This window comes from Cavia porcellus, unplaced genomic scaffold (assembly GCF_034190915.1).
Source record: "Cavia porcellus strain 051 isolate PalLab524CR breed Dunkin Hartley unplaced genomic scaffold, mCavPor4.1 scaffold_1, whole genome shotgun sequence".
In the NCBI taxonomy this organism is placed as follows: domain Eukaryota; kingdom Metazoa; phylum Chordata; class Mammalia; order Rodentia; family Caviidae; genus Cavia; species Cavia porcellus.
In genome coordinates, this window is record NW_026947484.1 from 129,380,557 (window position 1) to 129,402,544 (window position 21,988).

General features: G+C 40.8%; 1 protein-coding gene and 1 long non-coding RNA gene across 6 annotated transcripts in view; one reads left to right on the forward strand and one right to left on the reverse strand.

Moving 5' to 3' along the window:
- The window catches only part of LOC111754301 (uncharacterized), a 57,654-nt gene that overhangs the window by 9,207 nt on the left and 26,459 nt on the right, over window positions 1–21,988 (forward strand). The window lies entirely within an intron of this gene.
- The window catches only part of Sort1 (sortilin 1), a 98,198-nt gene continuing 76,282 nt past the window's right edge, over window positions 73–21,988 (reverse strand). For 3 of the 5 annotated variants that reach the window (XM_063255516.1, XM_063255511.1, XM_063255531.1), the window contains exons 11-21: window positions 21,252–21,358; window positions 17,495–17,597; window positions 16,617–16,785; window positions 15,870–16,060; window positions 13,097–13,286; window positions 9,042–9,158; window positions 6,850–6,958; window positions 5,828–5,926; window positions 5,205–5,311; window positions 4,830–4,944; window positions 73–4,487 (exon numbers count right to left, since the gene is read on the reverse strand). In XM_063255516.1, the coding sequence (XP_063111586.1) occupies window positions 4,473–4,487; window positions 4,830–4,944; window positions 5,205–5,311; window positions 5,828–5,926; window positions 6,850–6,958; window positions 9,042–9,158; window positions 13,097–13,286; window positions 15,870–16,060; window positions 16,617–16,785; window positions 17,495–17,597; window positions 21,252–21,358 (1,322 nt within the window). In that variant the 3' untranslated portion in view covers window positions 73–4,472. The remainder of the gene's footprint in view (window positions 4,488–4,829; window positions 4,945–5,204; window positions 5,312–5,827; window positions 5,927–6,849; window positions 6,959–9,041; window positions 9,159–13,096; window positions 13,287–15,869; window positions 16,061–16,616; window positions 16,786–17,494; window positions 17,598–21,251; window positions 21,359–21,988) is intronic. The other 2 variants (XM_063255526.1, XM_063255520.1) reach the window with 1 other exon arrangement.

Here is a 21,988-nt window from a genome sequence, read left to right on the forward strand (position 1 = left end):
TTTGATTTTTCAAAGCTACAAAAGTGGAAAATCCATCATATTAACAAACTATAGCTTAGTCATCTCAGTAGGTCAAGTAACAAAGTCCAGTCTGTTTTATTTCTAACCCAAATATTGCAAATATACAGAAAATTACCAGTACAAAGTTAAACACATCCAGATTTATTTACACAATGCTAAAGAAATTTGAGTTTATTTCCATTTGTGGGATTTCATTGTGGGGTCTGGCTTTATTGTGTAATTGACATGGGTCACTGAAACTTGATTATCTCACCTTACATGCAATTTTCTGTCCCAAGGGAACAGAAAACTTGGGTTTTCAGCACACATGCAGTAATGATCTTAATACTGCTTAACACTTTCATAGGAAGGCAGTTGTCTCATGATTTGGAAGGGACCACATGCTCAGAAAGGGAAAGAGACGAGAGAAATAAACAACAGGCACATGGGGACCCTGAGCATTTCTGTGCACGAGGATAAGAGAGTACAATCCAAACCCTCCTCCCCAGAGGTTCAAACACAAGAGGTGGGCAGAACCACCAGGGGACATAAAGTCACCCAGCCACAACTGAAGGCATGCGGAGGATGAAAACTGCATTAAAGATTTAGGGATATCAATAAATCATTAACATGTACACTATACAGTATATATATGTATATATGTACATATCTATATATATATATATATAAAGGTACAGATTAGTTTGTTATTCCATATAAACAAGAATGCTTAAGGATGTACTGGTGTGAAAAAACTCATAAGCAAGTTGTTGAAGATAATTTCAAATTAATGTTCTAATTCTTACTGTTATCAACCTAACTAAGAACTCAACATGCTCCTGCTATTCCAATTATCCTTCCTAAGGGTAGGGCTGGACTCTGCTAGGGCAGGACAGTGCTTCTAGAGTTGCCTGCAGTGGATAAATCAGTATCAGATGGAATAGAAGTCCGGCAACTGATGTCTTTGGCCCTCCCATTCACTACTTCACATGGGAAATCTTAAACTTTGGTTTTGTTTAAAGGACATTTAAGTTCATGTTAATTTCCCTGTTGGAAAGGTGGCAGAAAGTTGCAAAGGTGCATCTCTTCCTATTTTAGCAGTTCTAAGCTTCTTAGCTTAACATGGGGATGAGAGAGCTGTGCTGACAATGAGCAGATGAGCCCTTAGGTACTGTGTACAGGGGTAGGGTTCTTTAGAGCTCTCCTAAAAAGGCTCTTTACCTAGAAAGCCAGGCCAGCCCTGACACCCTGGGCCTGGTATAGCTGACTCTGTGCCTCTCTCTGTATTCTAGTATTATGATGAAGGCTAGAGGATGTCCAGTTATAGTTTATATGCCTAGGGCAGGAGCTGGAGGCGGCCAGCACATTACTAATGTGTCAAGGATGAAAGGCCAGCTTATGCATGCCAAGAACCAAGACAAACCTAAGAGTTAAGAGGGAAGTTTATCCTATCCAGAGGTGAATGTCAATTCCCAGGTTCAGGTATACAGATGCTCTTATATGTCCAGGCCCCACAGCTACCACAACTCTCCAAGACTTCTAGTTTTTGAAGTAGTGCTGCCATTCAATTCACAGCTTAGGCACTTTCCATGCTGTTCCCTGGTCTCAAGAAAAATAAAGTCCACTAGATCTTCAATAGGAAGGATTCTGGATTTAAGAGCTCAGACCACTTTGGACTGTTTGATTATGTCCATCCTACCTAACAATGCTAATTTTCATTGCTTAAACCTCCAGAAATCTCTTTTGCAGCTATCAAGCCTGGGAGTTTATATAGGATATGCTAGGTTTTAATGTCAAGGGTGATCCTCCCAATCTTAGGACAAACCATAAGTCTTTTTATTTTAGAAGCTGTAAAGGATTTAGGTTGCTTTAGTCTCTAGCAGAGGGCACACTTTTGTGAGATTACTACAGAAAGCTAATGAGCCAATAAAGGGAATGAGCCAGGCTAATAGGCAGTCCTAATGCAACAGAGCCACCAGCCCAAGATGGGAGCAAAAGCATGGAGAAGGGGATCCATCCTGGGACACTCACACCTGTGTTCCTCAACAGAGACCTGCCACAAAGGGAGGGCCTGTCCCTGAAGACACATTCAAAACTACCATTAACTTTGTTTTCCACCATGAAAAACAGGAAAATAAATCTTGTTTTCAAAAAGAAAACGAAAAGGTGCTAAATAATACTCTGAAAGCAGTGCCACTGACCTCTGTGAACAGTGAGTTACCTCTGAGAGAGAAGCTCTGCTCCAGGTGTTCAGCACTGACTTGCATAACAACTCCCAGAGCTCTGAAGACAACTACCCAGTGCTGCCCACAGCACGCTCAGGAACCTGGACGACTGATCGAAGCTTGGTTCCTCGATTCCATCGTGGGAACACTGGGGCTCAAATGACACAGTACGAGTAAAAGTGCTGAGGAAACTGTCGACTCTACATAATATGTAAGTGAAGAGCTCCCTTCTACGTTCAGAGAACAACATTAACCCTCCTATATCTTAAAACTAATAAAAGGGTTCCTGGATATTGGCCATCTAATCCACATCCATCTGGTTACATGCTGGGAGAAAAGGTATGTGATGTAAATAAGTCTTTTCTGGGCATCAAATTCACTTTGGGCAGGAGGTAAGAGCGGGACAGAGGCTGACACCATTTGTGAGCTGGCATAGTATCTTTGGATTTAAAAATTTAAAACCATGTAAAATGAATTGAGCTTAAAGCTAGTATACGCTAGCCCTCACAAATATTCTCTTCACAAAAACTGCCCTAACTTCATTTTCAGACAGAAGTTCCCTGACTTTTTAATTTTACTGCAGTTTTGAAGTTTCTCAAATTCTCCATTCACTTCCTCCCCGTCCCTGCTGCTGCTCATCCGTTTGGGGGAGGAGAGAATTTAGCCATCTGCTAACACCTTCTGACAAGTTATTTTGGCACATTTACTTTTTACTGACTTTTTATCCACACAGTGAACCAGCAGCAAAATGGCACCTATCAAAGCATCTCCCAATTACTGGGAGAAACTGTGACCAACACAGTAGGTAAGGGAAACCAAAGACCGACCATACTATATTCCTGTGTAGCAAATATTCAAGCATGTATTAAAACTAATTATTGCAGCTTTCCATTACTATATGGCCACCAAAAACCCACCCAACCACATTCTGTAATTCATTTAATTTGGAAAAATGTCAAATGGAAAACTCCCTTAAATTTAAAATATGAGCATAATATATTAACAAAGAATCAAGACGAGAAGTGTGTTTTCATTTGGTTCAGCCAAAAGTTTCATGCCAGTAAATGACTTGGCAAAGCAGAGAAGAGGTGAGAACAAGTGCTTAGTAATAAAAGGCTGATTTTAAAAAACCTATGAGTCTGAAAACATCTCTAGTCCTGGCTCCATGTACAACAGCAACCCAGGAGGAAGCACGTAAGCAGCCATTATAATGGTTCAATCGTGAGCGGACACTACAGGTGCGAAGGGAAAATGGAAGACTGCGGAAGTCAGTCCCCAGGGCTGCACTGTGTGCTCACCGATCAACGCTGGCCGGTAGAGATGGCTAAGCCGGGCAGACTTCCAGGCCCAGCCTGTATACTGTCCTTGAGCAAAGCTACTGGCACACACACAAAGCTCTAACCGTCTCGGAAGCAGCCCGTTCCGCCTTTAATAGGTACTAAATCTAGTCAATTCTCTGTTGCTCCCTTATTCCTATCCCAAGTTAAAAATATTGCCCTGAAGTTTTCCTGATTTAGTACCGTGGAAGCACATGGTTAAGTTAGTTGCCAAAAGGCAATTAACAAGTGTATTGCCTAAACAGAGGAAAAGAAAAATCAATGTGTTTTTGTTCCTTAGGGGAAAAATAAAAGCAGCATCAGAATCTGTGTGAGGAGCTGATAAAAAATGTTCCTGGAGTAGAGCTGTCCCCAGATGAAGAAAAGCTGGCCAGGCTATACCAGTCACTGCAGCCTCTGTTTTCCTCTCCGAGGCTGCTTCACATGACAGGCAGAGCCCAAGGACAGCACTGCATACACTGTGAGCTGATGCTGGAGTCAGTAGATGCTCTGAGGCGGGCGCCAGAATAGGCAAGAGTGAGGTTAGTGAAACAAACCCTTTGAATTCCATTTCATTTCCTTTAAAACAAAAACAAAAACAAAAACAAAACAAAAACCCCAAAGAAATCAAAATCCAAACAGACCCAAAGCCTATACTTAAAAAAAAAAAAAAAAAAAAAAAAAAAAACAGAACTTGAAACAAAAAGAATTTAAAATTTCCCCTTGTTCAGAGCCAATTTTAAGAGTGTGGAGGGTTTCCCATCCCACCCTGAAGTTCTTTAGTGTAGGTCCTTTTGGCTTTGATGGAAGCAGCAGAAACAGAGCTGGGTCCCTTGAAATGGGAAATTTACTTCCCCAAATTGGAGTCACAGGGAGTGTAAGAGGTACGACGGTTCCACTCTCTGTGCCTGGTCCCAGCTCCTTGGAAGAGCTATTCCAGGAGGTCCTGAAAGAAAGACATATGCCACATTATTGACAGAGTGATATATTACTATTTTGAAAGCAACTGTCTAGTTCCTGGGCTTGCCAAATCCTACAGTTCTTAAGGTGCTGCTTCTAGAGTAAGCCTTCCTTTGCTTTAATTGTGTGTATGTGTGTTTGCGATAGTATCTTGCTATGTTTCTCAGGCTGGCTTCTAACTTGCAGTGATTCTCTTGTCTCAGCCTCTTGAGTACTGGGATTATAGGCATACATTACCACACCAGTTCAGTTGTGTTTTGACGGTGAGTAGAAGAATCAATTTTTAAAAAATATTTTTGGAGGAAACTTCCAGAAGAAATAGCCTCACCTCATCTGAGTCATCATGATAACCACTCTTATTAGCATGGGAGGCTGTGTCCAGAGCGTCCACACCATCAGCCTCTGCGTGCTGCTGTAGCACAGAGTATCGATGCACCAGGAACCTGCCAATGAAAGCACGTGGTGAGCAGCGTACCTGTCCTACATACTTAGGGTTTACACACTCATGGGGAGCAGGTATCACGCACAGGCATCACAGCCCACAGCTGACATACAGAAAAGCATAGGCTATGACAAGACTTGGATCTGACATTTTTGCAACATCACTTTAACTACCTAGTTTTAGCCAAGGGCAGGTTCAACTTTATGTGCTTGACCTCGTGGTTTGAATTTGGTACCCCTGAATCCCTTCCACATTCCTTACCTTCCACCACAGACATATTTCTTCACAAGGAGCACTCCTGCTACAACTGTGACCAGCATCAATCCCACGATGGCCAGGATAATTGGAACAGAGTTTGACTTGGAATTCTTGATAAATTAAAACATAAAAACATTTTAGGTATGTATATTCTAATTCTAGGACTGCATTCAAAAGTGGCTGCTCATTCCCCTTTCTCTGAGCTACCTACAGCCTGAAGTACTTAATGATGTTACTTTTCTAAATCCACCCAAAGATGGACCATCTCAGCATTACCAGGAGACAATCACAGCAGGCAGGGGGATCAGAACTCCGCTGCTTGGAAGCTACAAATGAGTTTCAATGTCAAAACTATACTAAACCTTGATGACTGACTAGATGAATGAAACATGGTGCTGATGACAGTCCCCATTCCTGTTTACAAGTCATGGAGCTGAAGGGCAGAGCAGGAAAGAGACACTATGATAATAGTGGGCTGAATGAACCTAGGACAAAATCACCATTTGGATGATACTATGCTAGTTCTATATGCAGACCATTCTATGACACCAAGGTTTATGTTTTTACTCAACTTTTGGTATGTTTACAGATAAACCATATTATAGCATTGTTTTTGTGTAACCTACCTGCTTCTGGGTGGGAGATAGGAAGTGTGTGTTTTCAATGTGTCCAAGAGGAGGCGGAGCTGGATTCTGGGACAAGCTGTGTCCCTGTGGGCGGGAGTCCTGTGCAATCACACACACAAACACTCTGAGGACAGCCACTAGGAGCCAGGGCAGGGGTGCAGAGAAGGTGGAACCTATCCCCCTTACAAATACACACACCCACACACTCTTCTCCCCTTGCCTTCTTACTCCTACCCTTTGTCAGGCTCTCATTCTTTAAAACAGCAGGGGGCAGGTGACTGCAGACTGTCCAGCTCAACCTCTTATAATATAGATTAGGTGAAGGTGTCCCTGGCTCATCTCTCAAGTCGTATTACTGGTATTTAGTCGTATTACTGGTATTAAGAGTGTTCCTCTTCACTTTATCTCCAGATCCCAATCAGATAGTTCAGCATCACAATTTGCAGTCAGCCTCATAACTTGCCTTTAAATCAATACCAGCCCATTATTACCATAGTTTAGCTTCTCATTCTGAATATATTGGCAGGACTCAGCACAACAATCCATTCTACCTACCATCCAACGCTTTTCTCCACATGCGTAGAACTCTAAGTCATGGCCCTTTTACAGTCAACCACCTCTCTTTTTTAAAATTCATTTTAAAGTTTTTGGTTAGCATGTTATAATTATACATATTAATGGGGTGCATTGCAATACTGCAACATATGCATACACCATGCACTGACAGCCAGCCTTGATTCCTAAATGATTCTGAGCCTCAGAAATTTTTACAACTTTGCTTCTAAGATGTTTATAACTTTATAGGATATATCTTTTCCTCAGCCAAAAGGGCTGTTAATAAATGAGTTTATTATTGGTTTATGTGACTTATCTGTTATCCAAATACTTTCTTGTGCAAAAAGAAGTCTGATAGCAGTGGTTTGGCCACTTTGTATCAATACTATGATTCTTGATGCTACAAACTGATCCTTCCTGACAGAATATGAAATCCCATGTGAATCTAAAAATTGTATCTAATGTACCTGCTTTTTGGGACTCAAAAAGTTGCTTGTGCATTTCTTTTTCAAGTCTTTTACTTCTCGAGCTGGATTCACCCCACCTTGGCATCTGTCTCCTGGAATTTTCCGGTACCTGAAAGTCAGAGATTTGCTTACAGGATTTTGTGCTTGATGGCAGTGATGCTTTCCAGTCTATGTGTATAGTTGGTGGCTCTTGCTTCTGGGGTGGGGTGTACTGTATTCTTGGCAGGGGCAGGGCCCAAGCTATGGTTGGGATATTGGCAGCAGGTGGACAACTGCTGCTACAAGAGGTTTAGGCCCTTATGTTTGGCAAACCATAAAACACACAGAGGCCCAAATATTCTCAAGTCTACTGAAATCTGCCTTCTGTGGTGCCTTTACAGTGGTGGGTTTGAACTCAAAATAACAAAACAGGAAACATCATTAACACTAGGTGTAAGCCCTATTGCCAATAAAGAATGAGAGATGCTCATTAACAAAAATGACCATCCAGATGAAAGAGGATCTCTTTATACTGCCAAAACTCACCATAGCAGAAGGTCTGTCTGGAAGGTCAAATAAAAAAAAAAATGTATGATGAAATTTGTTTTATTACTTTATGTATATGAATGCGATTTTTTTTCTTTTACTTGTCCAGGTTTTTATAATAAAATGACTCAGAGCTGTGAAAATCAGGGAGGAGGAGCTGGGTGTGGTGGCACAGGTTTATAATCCCAGCACTCAGGAGGTTGAGGCAGGGGGATCATTCCAAGTTTGAGACCAGCTTGGGCTACAAAGTGAGCTCAAGGCCAGTCTGGACTGCATAGTGGAACCCATGTCAAAAAGACAGTTAAAAAATAAAAATTTAAAAAAAAAAATTTTTTTTTTGGCTTTTTCGTTTTTTACCGGTATCAGGGATCGAACTCACAACTGCCTGCTTTCGAGGCAGGTGCTTATGCTGCTGAGCTAAATCCCCAGCCCCTAAAAAATAAAAAAAAAAAATTTAAAAAAAAAGGAAAAGGAAGGAAGGAGGAGGGAAGGGGGAGAGAGAGGGAGGAAGGGAGAACAGAAGAGGAAGAAGGGAAATTGGTTTATTAACAGAATATAGAGATATATTATGGCCTCTTGCCTACTAGCTGGAAACATGGAGAACTGCATCAGTTTCTCTTCCTTATGTAACCAAGGGGAACCCTGAATAAACTCTCTAGCTACAATTGCTTTTACTTGACTTTTAAAAATTGTTAACTTTGGAGGTCATGCAGTTTGAGCAGTGTGTTATTAGTTTCCAACTAGGTTTGCTGTAGATGTCACATCTAATGCGTGGGTCATGATAACAGTTGCCTGGGGACTTTTCAGGGACTTGAAGGTCCCTGAAATCAACCTTTCACTTGTGTCTGGGCTGGTGTTGAATGGGTGACCTTCTGGACAACACAGTTTTTTTGGGTTACAATTTGATAGATGGGCACAAACTTACCCGCAGATTATGTTATCACTACCATTTTCTAAACATGCATTCTACAAACAGCTATGACGATCACATGTGCAGATCAATTATTACCTCACTTCTACTCACCTTTTCCCTGCTCCATGCCTCACATCACCCTGCTCCTCTATCCCAGAGATATTCCCAAACCATACTACCAGGGAGGCCAATCTGAGACTTGTTCTCCTTTCTCCACAAATTTGGCCACCCCATGAATAAACTTTCTATTTTGTAAAACTCCTTGTTGCAATGGTTGGCATTGTGCATGGTAAGTAAAGCAAAACTGATTTGGCAACATGTCATCTTCCAGACCTGGAGGAATGTCCACAAATATACTGAGTTCACCAAGCACTTCTGTTCCTAGCTGTTGGGGACATGTCTGTCCTTTCTACCTCAAGAGGCTTAGAAAATTTATTAATAAATGGTACACAATGGAGACAGGTAATCAGGCTCCTCTCGAGTTGTACTGTCCATATGGCATCCATTTAAATCCAAATTAATTAAAACGAAAAATCCCATTTCTCAGCTGCATTCATGTCAATAGCTCTGTGTGGCTAGTGGTTACCATATGGAGCACAGCAGGTCACAGAGCATTCTCATCACTGCAGAAAGTTCTCCTACATAGTGCTTTTGTGAGTTTTCCCAGTACTATTTGGCTGTGTGCATGAAGACAAGCAGCTTTCTCCCTGAGCAAGGAAAATTCATCTGCTACAAAGCAGAAAGGCCATCTCACCCATTTGTCGTCAGGTGTTCTTCTCGTCCATACAGACAAAACTCTAGGTCGTGCCCTTTCAGTTCTGGCTGTTCCACACACTTTGAATCATTTTCTGGACGGAAGTAGCCAAAATCACTGCAAGAATCAATAAATCAGTTAACTTTCAAAGTGCTGAAGGACAGTGCATGATTATCAATGAATGGTTTATGTGGGGCAGTGGATGGATGATCAATATTCCAGACTAGAAGAGTTGTCAGCATTTCAGGAAGGTCTGTGACATCTCTGAACAAAGTCCATACTATAATTTGGGTCTATGTCTCCCAAAGCCCATGTGTTCAAGGCTTGACTCCCAGTATGACACTATTGGGAGATGGGGCCTAGCAGAAGGTATTTGTGTCACTGGGTGGCCCATCCCCCTCCTCTTTCTTTTTCAGTGAGCAGTTTAACTCTACTACACACCCTACCTTGGAGTGCTACACTGCCACAGGTCTAAAACAACAGGGCCAGGCAATTGTGGACTTTCTGATTATAAATCTTTTCCCCTTATAAGTTGATCACCTCAGGCATCTTTTATGATGATGGAAAGCTAACAGCCATTTAGGAAAACAAATACGGGGGATATGGACAAGCCTTTGCTGAGGAGAAAAGAAAAGCCTATATGACTCAGGCCTGGTAGTCTTAGGAAAAAGATAGAGCTCTAGGGGTTTTTCAGGCAGCTCCAGCTCAGTGAAGGACCTGAATGCAGTGTACAGTGGGGCATCAATGAACACAAAGATAGGCACAAACACAGTGGTATCAAAAACACATCGAAATTGAGGAGACTTACTGATTCTTTACTTTCAAGTGTAATTATATTTTGCTGGTAGGGTAACACATCACACTTTTCTATCTTCCCCTCTTCTGTGTCTCTCAGCTTATTATCCAGTTCTTGCCTCCAATGGGAACGCCACTTGCTGCCCTCCATTCCGTCTCACCTCTTTATGGTACCTCTCAACTTCTCTGCTTTCCCCAAAGGAACTCTGAGGCTGACATCCCTGTGTGAGCATCCTTAGTCTTGGTGCTACTCCTGCCATCAGCCCTAGGCCCCTGCTTCACAGACAGTGTGAGAGACAATCAGTCCTTCCCACTGAAGTGGTGGCTTCTCCTCAGTCTACATATCTCTAGCCCCCAAAATTACTGCCCTAATCTTTCTCCTCTTTAACAGACCGATTTTTGTCTTTGCTTTTTCTTCCTCTCTCTTCTCCTCCCTTTTCTGCCTCCCAACTTTTTTTTTCTTTTGCGGCACTGGGGACTAACCCAGGCCTTGCACATGCTAGGCAAGCAGTCTATCCCTGAGCTAGCCTCCAAACCCATCTTTCCTTTTCAAAATGTTTTGAATAGGGTCTCGTTAAGCTAATCCTGAACTTGTAGTCCTTTCTCAGCACCCCAAGTTGCCGGGATTACAGATGTGCATCACTGTCCCCATCTTTACTGACCCATTTCTTAGAAGACTATTTCTTGCTCTATTTACGCATTTACTTTATATTCCATGTATTTTGCCTTCAGCCCTTTCTGCAACCTTGAAAAGGAACTCTAAAGTCAGCCAGACATCAAACCCAGAGGAGCTCTTTCTGGTGCTACCCACCTCTGCCACCTGTTGTTTCATCTAACATGCCAGTGTGCCCCTGCCCACCCTGGTAGTGGCAAACTTCAGCTTGTTTTTGTGACCATGGTTGTGCTTCTCTCTTCCTATTCAGAAATTCAGACTTTGACAGGGCTCTATAATTCATTCTTTTACTTTCTCTGAATCTGCTCTCCCTTAGTGAACATAGCTCTTTGTATTTACTACTAAAACATCTGTATTTTACCTTTCTCTTGGTCCTTAATCCTGCATTTCCAAATGGCTGCTAGATGTCACCACTTAAATATGCTGACAGTATCTCAAAGGACTAAAATGGTCAAAATATAGCTTATTTTCTTCCCTGTGCAGTCCCTCCTCATCACTTCCACATGTCTGTCCATTCTATTGCCTTCCTTCTACCGTCTAATTGGAAAACCCAGCCTTCATGTCTTCTATCTGGATCCTCCTCACTTCTGTATCATGACTCTGATCTCTCACAGCCTGTTGTCTGCCATGGCCTTCCCATGCAGCTGTGTGTCTATGTTCACACTGGTCCACTAGCTTTAGTGACTCACTTTCCTTACTGATGTGCATGGTCAAATCCTACCCTTCATCAGTACTCCGCTCAAAATGTCACCTCCTGAACTAAGTCTTCTATAACTCACCTTTTAAAAGCACTGGATAGAACCTTTTCTCCCTTCTCTAAATCTGCAGGACAACTACCCTTTTTTGTGTCATAATTTATGTGCACTTTATCCAGAAAGTCTATAGCAAGCCTTCCATTATTAATTTGCATTGCCCTGTGCTGAGCAGGCACTAAATGAATGTATGCAGATCCACTTGCAGTTTAAGCATTTTCTTATGAGTATTTAGGAGAGAGGGCAAGGACAGTAAAACATGTAAAAGATATCACCTCTCTAACAGCAGAAAAAGTTTCACCTAAGAATTTTAGGTATTCCAGCTCTGCCACTTCTCCAAGAGCAGTTAGTCACAAACTTCTGTTGTAAGTTTAAATGCAAACTGTTTAGGAGAGTGCCAGCTACAGAGTAGCTCTTAATAATGTCGGCTGCTGTCATTACCACTCTATTATCATATATAATATTGTACACTCTCAAGGAGTTTGGGTTTAATGTTGGAGCCAAATCTACAAACCATCATTAAAACACAGTAAGTGCCAATGTAGGGGTGCTGAGAAGGAGGAGAAGCTTAGCAGGCGTGGGTGTCCTGTGGAGATATGGACAGACTTCCAGTCAGGGGAAAATCCTGGCACAGTGGCTGGAGCTTGGAAGAGTCACAGAACACTTGGAAAATGAAGACATTCAGGAAAAGAGTTGGTGTATTTGGAGTCAAGGACAGGTTACAAACTTGTAGACTTGCATAGGTTTATCCATCCTACACTCTGTATCAGCAGCCTGTGCCCCACCGTAATACCAAGATGTGAGCGCTGTATTTCTTGTGCAAAGGAGAAAGAAGGACCCCTGACAAGTCTACATACAGACGTGACCTATACAAGAAGAGCCACACAGGGTCAGACCTGTGTTTCCCTCAGATTTGCATTCTGCTGTTACCTGAAGTTCAAGGCTGTACCATGAGGGAAGATATGATTGTTATTTACTTGCCTTTTGTCCAAATCCTTTAGGATACACTTTCACCTCCTGTTAGTATCTATTGTACACAGAAAATTTCACAAATTATCTGTGACATAAAGCAGTCCTTATTTCCCCTAAAGTTACTTCATTTAAGCTATACAGGGAGTTCCTTGCCTTTTACAAATCAATTAACTCTCTGCTAGCCAAGTAACTAATCCATAAGTCTGTGTGGCACTGAACTCCAGGGAGGTCACCCTGACAGCCTGTAAACCTCAAGAGGTCATACAGGCCACAAAGATTCTGATGTTGCCTCTAGTTTCAGGACCAAATCTCTTAGCCTTGCAGAGGAACTGAAACCTAGTATTCAAACCATCAAGGTGCTCTCAAAGTAATTTTCCCTTTGTTTCTGCACTGCTTTTCTTGGTGTTTCTGTCTTGTTATTGGCGACAGATATTGCTATTTTATTTTTCTTCTTCTTTTTTTTTTTTTGGCTTTTTCCTTTTTACCGGTACCAGGGATCGAACTCATGACTGCCTGCTTGCAAGGCAGGCGCTTATGCCACTGAGCTAAATCCCCAGCCCCTATTTTTCTTCATTTTTAAATGGATTTTCTTCCATCATTATCAAGTCAAAATTTCAGGGGTTGGTTGCTCATTCTGCCTAATGATTATCCAGTAAAATTATACTATTTGTCTAATTATTCATAACTACTCCCTAATTATTCACAATTATTCTTTCTCTCTGGGTCTCAGTTTCCTTGATAAGAAGTAGCATTTCTCTACTCTTGGGGAAAAAGATTTCAGTATTTTAGCCCCATAAAACAACTGCTTCATCGCTTCCTGTATGGGACAGAGACAGACAGAGGGAGCTAAGGAGTGTTGATACCAGAGAAAGTCCTCCAGGGAACAGGGACAGATGGATGGCTGTTTGGTCACAACATAGTCTCGACCATTTTGACAGACAGATGACTTCCGTAGCCGTAGGTACTGTTCCCTGTATCCCAGAATGCAGCCATCTTCATAATCTCCAGGGTCTGTGGAGTGTGCCAGCCATATGGTATAGTCCTTCTCTTCACCTAAAGGACAGATAGGTGGTTCAGGAAGCTGTGTAACAGAGTCCATAGGGAGAGCAGCACCCAGGTTACAGGAAGAATGAGCAGGAAGACAGATTGCCTTAGGCTACTGCTCCTGTCTGGAATTGCAAACAAGAATTAGTCTACAATACTTGGGCTGGGGATTTAGCTCAGTGGCATAAGCACCTGCCTGGCAAGTGTGAGGTCATGAGTTTGATTCCTGGTACCAAAAAAAAAAAAAAAAAAAGAAAAAAGAAAAATGAATTAGTCTATAGCCGACTAGCAATTATGTTTCTTTGTGCAAAAAGTTGATCCCCGCCACACCGACCTGTCCATTCAAGGATTAGGAAAGAACCTGATTTATTTTGAAGTGGGATGCTATATAGGAAAGTTCTACAGTTCCCTCCAAACTGAGAGGCTGCTGTGTTTTGCCCATCTATCTATACCCCAGTCCACAGGAGCTTACAGAGGTTAAAAACCAGATATTTCCACTTCAGAAGCTCTTTGCTTAGGATCAGATACTAACTATACAAGAGTACAGGTTCAGTTTTACATGTTAGTTTGCTTCAATCAGCAGGGAAAACAACCTCTTCCTAGAATTCTAGCTCTAGTCAACTGGCTCTCAAATGGGGATTGTTGACAACAGTTTCTGGCTCAGAAAATCATATCATCTACTCCTGGAAAAATAAAGCAAAGACTATGGCATAAAAACTGTGGATTAGGTTTTTATCTTTCAAGATATGAAGACCAGTACAAGCCTGTTTGCGAACAGGCACTTAGCAAATCTCTTAATGATGTCGAACTTCAGGGATACAGTAGAACTGGCTGCTGAGGGTAACACTCATAAGCCAGCTCCTTCACAGCCTCTCTAATGAATTTAGATGACAGAAGCCTTCAGGTCTTAAATCATATTTACAGAAAGGCAAGGTCCAATCAGGAGCTACTGAATTAATACCATGAGGGAATGGACCCATAAAAATGAAAAATACAATCAAAATTCAATTAAAATGTCTTGAAACTTTTAAGTCTTGGATTGTGTTACACTAACATGGCAGTATGGATTACTTTTTTGTTTTCTAGTGTTTTATCTTTCATATTTTTCAGTATAATGTCAACATCTTTGGCACTAGGTCTCAAGTTTGCGTGTGACACTTGGAAATGCTATGTACTGCACACTGTCAATCTTTTTCTGCACTTTCCAAGCTTTAGTGCAAAGTAACAGAACTTGGAGGAGGTTAGTGTGGGTTTCACACTTGCCTACTGGTCATTCTAGAGCCTCACTTGTGACTGGGATTGAAGCTAAAAGTCTTTTGCATGAGCACTTCTTTATTTCAACATTTTGAGAAGTTACACAATCAATTAGATGCTCTTACAAAATTTTTCTGTAAAGTTTCCTCTTTACAGTTACAAAGTATTTGCCTAATCAGTGTAAAGACCCACAAAATATCATGACTGGGGATTTAGCTCAGCAGCATAAGTGCCTGCCTAGCAAGCACAAGGTCATTAGGTTAATCCCTGGTACCAAAAAAAAAGAAAAAAGAAAAAAAAAAGTTTACGTATACAGTTACAATTCTGATACAGTAACCCTAGTTGTATGTGGCTGGTCTGAATGGAAGCTTCCTGTAAGTGTAAGCACTAAAGAATGTAAAAAATCTCAATAATTTTAAATATTGGTCACATGTAAAAAGATGATGTTTTAGACATATGAAGATAATTCTATCACTAAAATGCACTTTTCTTTACTTTTGACTTTTATTATATAGCTGACATGATAGTTTAAATTATGTTTGTGTTGTACTAAAATGCTAAAAAACTAAAATGCAAAGTTAAAAAGATAGTTATTAGCAAAAATAGTTAGTTAAAAAGATAGTTGTTAGCAGTATTGTCATTCTGTGCTGTGCTCATTACCGGGTAACTACGAAGCACACTACATAGTTATAGATTAACTGACCGCATTGTCATGCTGTTCTGTATGTGTCGTCCCCCAAGTAACCTGTTTGCTGTGTCAACCTTTGTTCCCTTTGTAAGAGACAAATATGCTGTGTCAACCATTGCTCCCTTTGTGAGACAAATGTTCCTGGAATTGGCAGACAAAGGGCTATGAATTGGCTAACCACCCACTGTGAAATGCCTCTGACTTCAAGCAAAGGGGGAACAAAAGTCTACCTTGTTTCTGTTTCTCATCGCTATGTACTTAATGATCAATGAGCTAATCATAAATGAACTATAAAAATCTGTCAGAATTCTAAGTCAGTTGCACAACTTTGCAAACTCCATCTGCACTGTGCTGCTGGATACCAGCTTAAATAAAAGCACTTCTTTTTAAAAGACGTCTCGCCCCCTTCTTGACAAGACAACATCTCAGGGCTTGTTTTTGGGGTACAACAGTTTGTGCCCTCATTTCCCTTGAGATGTGCTAGTCCCAAGAAGGAAACCACTGTTTGATACCATTCCATTGCTTGGCTACCCTCATGGAATAATCTCTAATTTCCTTCCACATGCATATATATTTGCTGGTATTAGTTAAAAGAATTTAAATTGAATTTATTATTTAGGTAAAATTTCTTGACAGATAGAGATACTCACAATTCCTTTCAAGGATATCTTTAAAATCAATGGTGTAGGACACCCATTGGCGGGTCAGGAAAGATTCTGTAAACCCCCAAATGCTGATATTCATGGATCTGGCTCCAGGCTCTGAAGCTAGGCCAGTGAAATAGATGGGCTCCCTGGTGAACATGTAGGTTTGCCAACATTGACCTTCGTCTGTGGAGAACCTGAAACATCAATTAGAGAAAGATCTTAACAGAGGACCAAACCAGTACTGGGAATATGACAAAAACACTATGGCTGTTTGATCTTCATAGAATAACTTTAGATTTAGGTGATAGCTTCAGCAATAACTGACAACTCTTTCATTTTTAATGTGTATGGTTAGCAGTGTAGGGAAAAGGATTTATTCTGAAAAGGTACCAAAGGAGAGGGCATTGACTCATGTGAGAATGGGCTTCTGATTTAACAAAATCAAATTATCCTATAAAAATTTGTGTTTAAGAAGTCATTTCCAATTCATAGTGCTTGGATATTTCTGTAACATTTTTGTGCTAAGAAAGAAGAATTTTAAAAAATAATAAAATGTGTCAGAAGAAATACCAATACTATTCAATCTGAGTTGCTCCAAAATACAATCCCTTCTAGAATACTTCCTACAATTTTGGAGAATGCAAAATCTGAAGTAAGGTCTGTGATTTTTTTTCCCCTCAGTAAACTGAAGAACATTCCCACAGTTGCCCTCTATGGAGATACTGTGTGTGGAGTTGAGTTCATGCATACTTAATCACATTGATAGGATGGTTGCTGTGCTCAATGGCCACAATGATGCCTCCGGAATCCAGGATGGTGTAATAGTGGGGTCCTTCTAGCATCTTCATCCAGGAGTAACCCCCATCATCTGAGATGTACACATCTGGGACCATCACTGAGATAGCATCCCCCACACTACCTGCAACATAATCCATCATCTCATCAGCAGTGAAACAGAGGAGATTTTTACTGGCAAAAGGATAATTTTTTAGAGTCAGGGTCTTGCTAGTAATCTAGGCTTAAACTCACTCTGTACCCCAGGCTAGCCTCAAACTCACAGCTATCCTTCTGCCTCCAGTGATGGGATTACAGATGTAAACTACCATGCTTGGCCATTGTTTTTTTGTCTTTTTCCTTTTTATTGGTACCAGGGATTGAACTCACGACTGCCTGCTTGCAAGGCAGGCGCTTATGCTGCTAAGCTAAATCCCCAGCCCTTTGGCCATTTTTTTTAAAAGAGGGTCTCACTGTATAGTTTAGGCTGGCCTTGAACTCACTATGTAGCCCAGATGTCCTTGAACTTGCAGAAACCCTTCTGTCTCAATCTCCTGAGACTGGGATTACAGGCATGTACCACCATGCGTGGAAAGATGCTAGTTCTGAATGACTTTTTCTAATTATTTTCCATCAGGCCTCTTGCAGTAGACAAATGGGCCATCAAAAGTTGGGAAGAGGAGAAGTCATTTGTACTCTCAAATGGGACTCCATGAAAATTCCAAAGGATTGTTATAACGCAAGACATTCTGCCACAATCAGCTGTATGGTTTTTAATAGGGCTCAAAGGCTATGGCTGGGTCTCAGTGTACTCAGCTACTTTACTCACAGTGGTAAAAGAAAGGGCTCCTTACCATGAGCAATGACTATGCCCACAGCATTAGGCTCGGTGAGTGGTGCCATCGGAACATTTAGTTTCTGGGAGATGCTGTAGGAAGCATGAATATGAAGGCTGCACTGTGAAAAGAAACCAAAGGTACAATGTCCTTATTCATACAGAGTTGTCTAACAAAGCCTTAAACTTAATTTATACCTCAGGGGGTCTTTTAATAGAAACTGTGGCCAAGTACATATTTTGTAAAATTTACCATCTTAACTTCTTACATGTAAAGTTTGGGAGTGTTAAGTATATTCTCACCTTTGTGGGAGCAATCTTTAGAACTCTGGCATCTTGCAAAACTGGAACTACCACCCTTTAAGCAACAGCTCCCCATTTGTTTCACTAAACTCTGGCAAATGCTGTTTTGTTTTCCAGCTCTGCTTTTTTATTATTCCAGGTACTTCATATAACTGAAATCATATAGCGTTTATCTTTTTGTGATTAGCTCATTTTACTTAGCACAATATTTTCAAGGTTTGGGGCTGGGGGTTTAGCTCAGCGGCATAAGCACCTGCCTTGCAAGCAGGCGGTCGTGAGTTCAATCCCCGGTACCGATAAAAATGAAAATGACCAAAAAAAAAAAAAAAAAAAAAAAAATTTCAAGGTTCATCTGTATAGACCAGTATGTGTCAGAATTTCCTTCCTCTGAAGACTGAATGACGTTCCTGTATAGGTACACCACATTTTACTAACTCTTTCATCTGGTGTTGGATATTTCAGCTTTTCTATCTTTTGACTATTATGAATAATGTTGTTATGTGTACAAAAGTGTAGAAATATCTTTCACAAATATCTATTTTTGGGTTGCTTCAAACTAGAGTGCTTCTTAAAGCAAAGGAAATATTAAAAGAGTTAAACAGCAAAATAAAGAACTGAGAGAGAATACTTGCAAACTACACATCTGACAGGGATTAGTACACAAACAACCCAGAAACAAAAAAGTGATACTATTTTAAATAATAAGCAAAGGAAAAATAGGCAAAGGGAATGAATAGTTATTTTAAGACATACAAATAGCCAACAAGTATATAAAAATACCAACATCACTAATCATAAAAAAGCATATAAAAACACAATGAGGAATCTCCTTTTAACTGTCAGAGGGCTATTATTAATAAGACAAATAAGATGGCAAGGATGTGGGAAAAGGATAATCCTCATACTGTGTTGGTAGAAATGTAAGTTGTTACAGTCATACACAAGAGTATGGAGTTTCCTTAAAAAAACTAAAGATATATCCAGATACAGTGGCACATGCCTATAATCCCAGCATTCATGTGGCAGAAGCAGGAGGACTGCTATGGATTCAAAACTAGACTGACTTCAATAGTAAGTTCAAGACACCTGTGCTATATAGTGAAACCCTATCTCAAAAAACCAGCCAAACCAAACCAAATCAAACTAATCCAACCCAACCAACCCAACCAAAACCTCAACAAAAACAAAATACACACACACACACACAAAATTAAAGCTAAAAATACTGCCAATCTCACTTCTGTATTCATCCAGCGGAAATGAAATCAGAATCTTGAGACACATACACATCCAAGTTCATTCTAGCGTTATCATAATAACCAACATACATAATTACACTGTGTCATTTGATAAATAAGTGTTTTAAAATGTGGCTTATATACACAATGGAATATTATTGTTCAGCCTTAAAAAAGAAAATCTTTTTTTTGTGTGTGTGTGTGTTTTTCATTTTTATCGGTACCAGGGTTCAAACTCACGACCGCCTGCTTGCAAGGCAGGTGCTTATGCCGCTGAGCTAAATCCCCAGCCCCTAAAAAAGAAAATCTTGCTATTTGCAACAGTATGGATGAACCTGGAAGACACAGTGCATGATTTCATTTACATGTGGAATCTGAAAATGTTGAAATCATAAAAGCAGAGACAAGAATGGTGGCTTTTAGGGATTAGAAATACAGAATGAGAATGGGCAATACTGGCCAAGGGTAAAAAGTTTTAGTTAAGCAAGATAAGTAAATTCTGGTAAGCTGATGTGCAGCATGGAGTCAACAATACCATACAGCATATTTGTTTTCTTTTTTTCTTTGGTACCGGGGATCGAATTCATGACTATGTGTTTGCCAGGCAGGTGCTTATGCTGCTGAGCTAAATCCCTGGCCCTAGCAAATATGAAATTTGACAAATACAGTAGATCTTTTTTTTTTTTTTTTTTGGTACCAGAGATTGAACTCATGACCTTATGCTTCCAGACCAGCATTTCTGCCACTGGCCCCAGGAGAGAGTAGATCTTAAATGTTCTTACCCCCCCCCCCCACACTAAAAATGTAACTGTGGGGTAGTGGGTATACTAATTAGCTTGATTGTGGTAGTCACTTTACAATGTATACATAAATCTAAACATCATGGTGTATATAAAGTGTATAAAAAGATATACCACTTTTATTTATCAATAATACTTCAATAAGAAAAGAAGCTGAGAAGAAAAGAAATGTCAGGAAGTAGTTGATAAAGCAGAATGAAAGTTACTGCTTTAAGAAGTTTCAAATGATAAATACCAGTAGTATGTTGTGTATATCTTACTATTATGTAAAAAAAGTTTCAAGCAAATTATTCATAAAGAAGAGCGATTAGTTCTAACTGATGGGGACTGAGGAGGGTTAGGATTTCCACTGATCCTAATTAATTTGGGTTCAGGGAGATGGGCACAACTTCTATTGGAAACACTATGGAGAAGGTCACTCAGGTAAGCATACGCAGAGTGTTTAGGGAATGGCATGCGTAGGTCAGGGATACAGCTGGTAGGAACTGTGAAAATGGAGAGTGAGGCTGACAGAAGAGAATCTGCATTCACCAGGTCCAGGGCACAGACTCTTCCCGGGGAAAGAACCATGAAGAATACTGGGAAGAGGGATGGGAGCACAAGGTGGCAAGGCCACTGAAGGGACCACTGTACCTACTATAACTAGAGGTGAGGAGGGGAGGCAGAGGGCAAGGTGAGGGCTGAGGAATGGTAAAAGAGACAAGAAGGTAGAGGTACACTTAGCATTTACAGAGAGAGACAGTGCAGGTACATTTTATCTCACACCCACTGACGCTCTTACACAAAGACTAAGTCGGTCTAGAAAGCATGGCAGCTTCAGGTGCTCTGAGAGGTCAGGAGCCACCAGCACCACTGTTTTGAAGAAAACAGCCACAATGGCCTAAGCTCCTGTGCGATTCTCTTAAGAGCCAAATAAAAAGCTTCTTTCCTTCTGCCTGGCAATGGCTGTCACTCTTGGGGCCTGGGATCTCCCACAGTGGCAATTTCGTTTCTGCCTCCAGGTGTATCCTCAGAGGGGCTTCCCCTGCTTTCCCAGGATGCAGCTCACTGGCGGTGTCAGCAGGTGGAGGTGAAAGAAAGGCGATATTCTTCCACTGTTTCTGTCCAGATGTCTCCACAGTGTTTATGAATAGTACTTAGGGTGCCTAAAGCCTCATCAATGCCATGCTGACTCCCAACTAGCACATCTATTCACTCTGTTTTCATCCCACAAGTCAGTAAAAACAAATTGCTAGCCACTGGTTTTGTTCTTTAAAAGACAATCCATATTTTCATCTTTCTGTAAAGTTCCTAATTCCCAAGTCTAAATTAATTTCATTACTTTTATTTTCAAATTTTGCATCTGAAACTATGAATCCTAATCTAGTACAAAATTACTCAGAAACCTGGCTTGGCAGCTTCTCTGGATGCACATCCGACACTATCACACACAAACCTCATTCTTGTTTTTCGCAGTAGCATCACACTCGCTGTTTTCAGGCTTGCGCAGGTGCTTCCACCTTCCTCCTTGGTCAAAAGTGATCATTGTCTGGATAGAATTATCTAAATGGGGAAAGAATGATCACCAGTCTGATACACTGGAAGCACCAAGTATAGTCAGTTTATCACTGTACAACATTCTGCTGAGACCAGAAAATATCATTTAAACCCTCAAGTCCCACAAGCCGTTAATGCCTTGCAAAAATGGCTCAGTGATGTTAAGTAAGTAAGTAACAAATATGAGACTTGTAAAAGGCTTACCACCTGAGCAAGACTGAATGAGTTCCAGAAATCATTTAGGGCTGATACCATTAGAAAAAGAGCTTTTGTTTTATAGTTTGGGTCTTAAATGTCCCCCTTGGGGCCCATGTCTTAAAGGGTTGGTCACCAACCTGTGCCATTACTAACAGGTAGAGGTACCTTTAAGAGGCGGGGCTAGGTGGAAGAAGTTATGTCACTAGGGACCCTTGAAGGGGATACTGAGACCCTGGTCCCTTCTTCCTTTCTGTAAGGTGAAGGGGCTTTCTCCATAACATGTTCCTGCCAAGATGTGCTCAATAGGCTCAGAAGAATGGGTACAACTGACTATAGACTGAAATCATTCAAACTGTGAGCCAAGATAAACCTCTTATCTTTTATGAATTGCTTAGGTATTTTGTTATAACAACTGAACAATGCCACACATTTTAACTC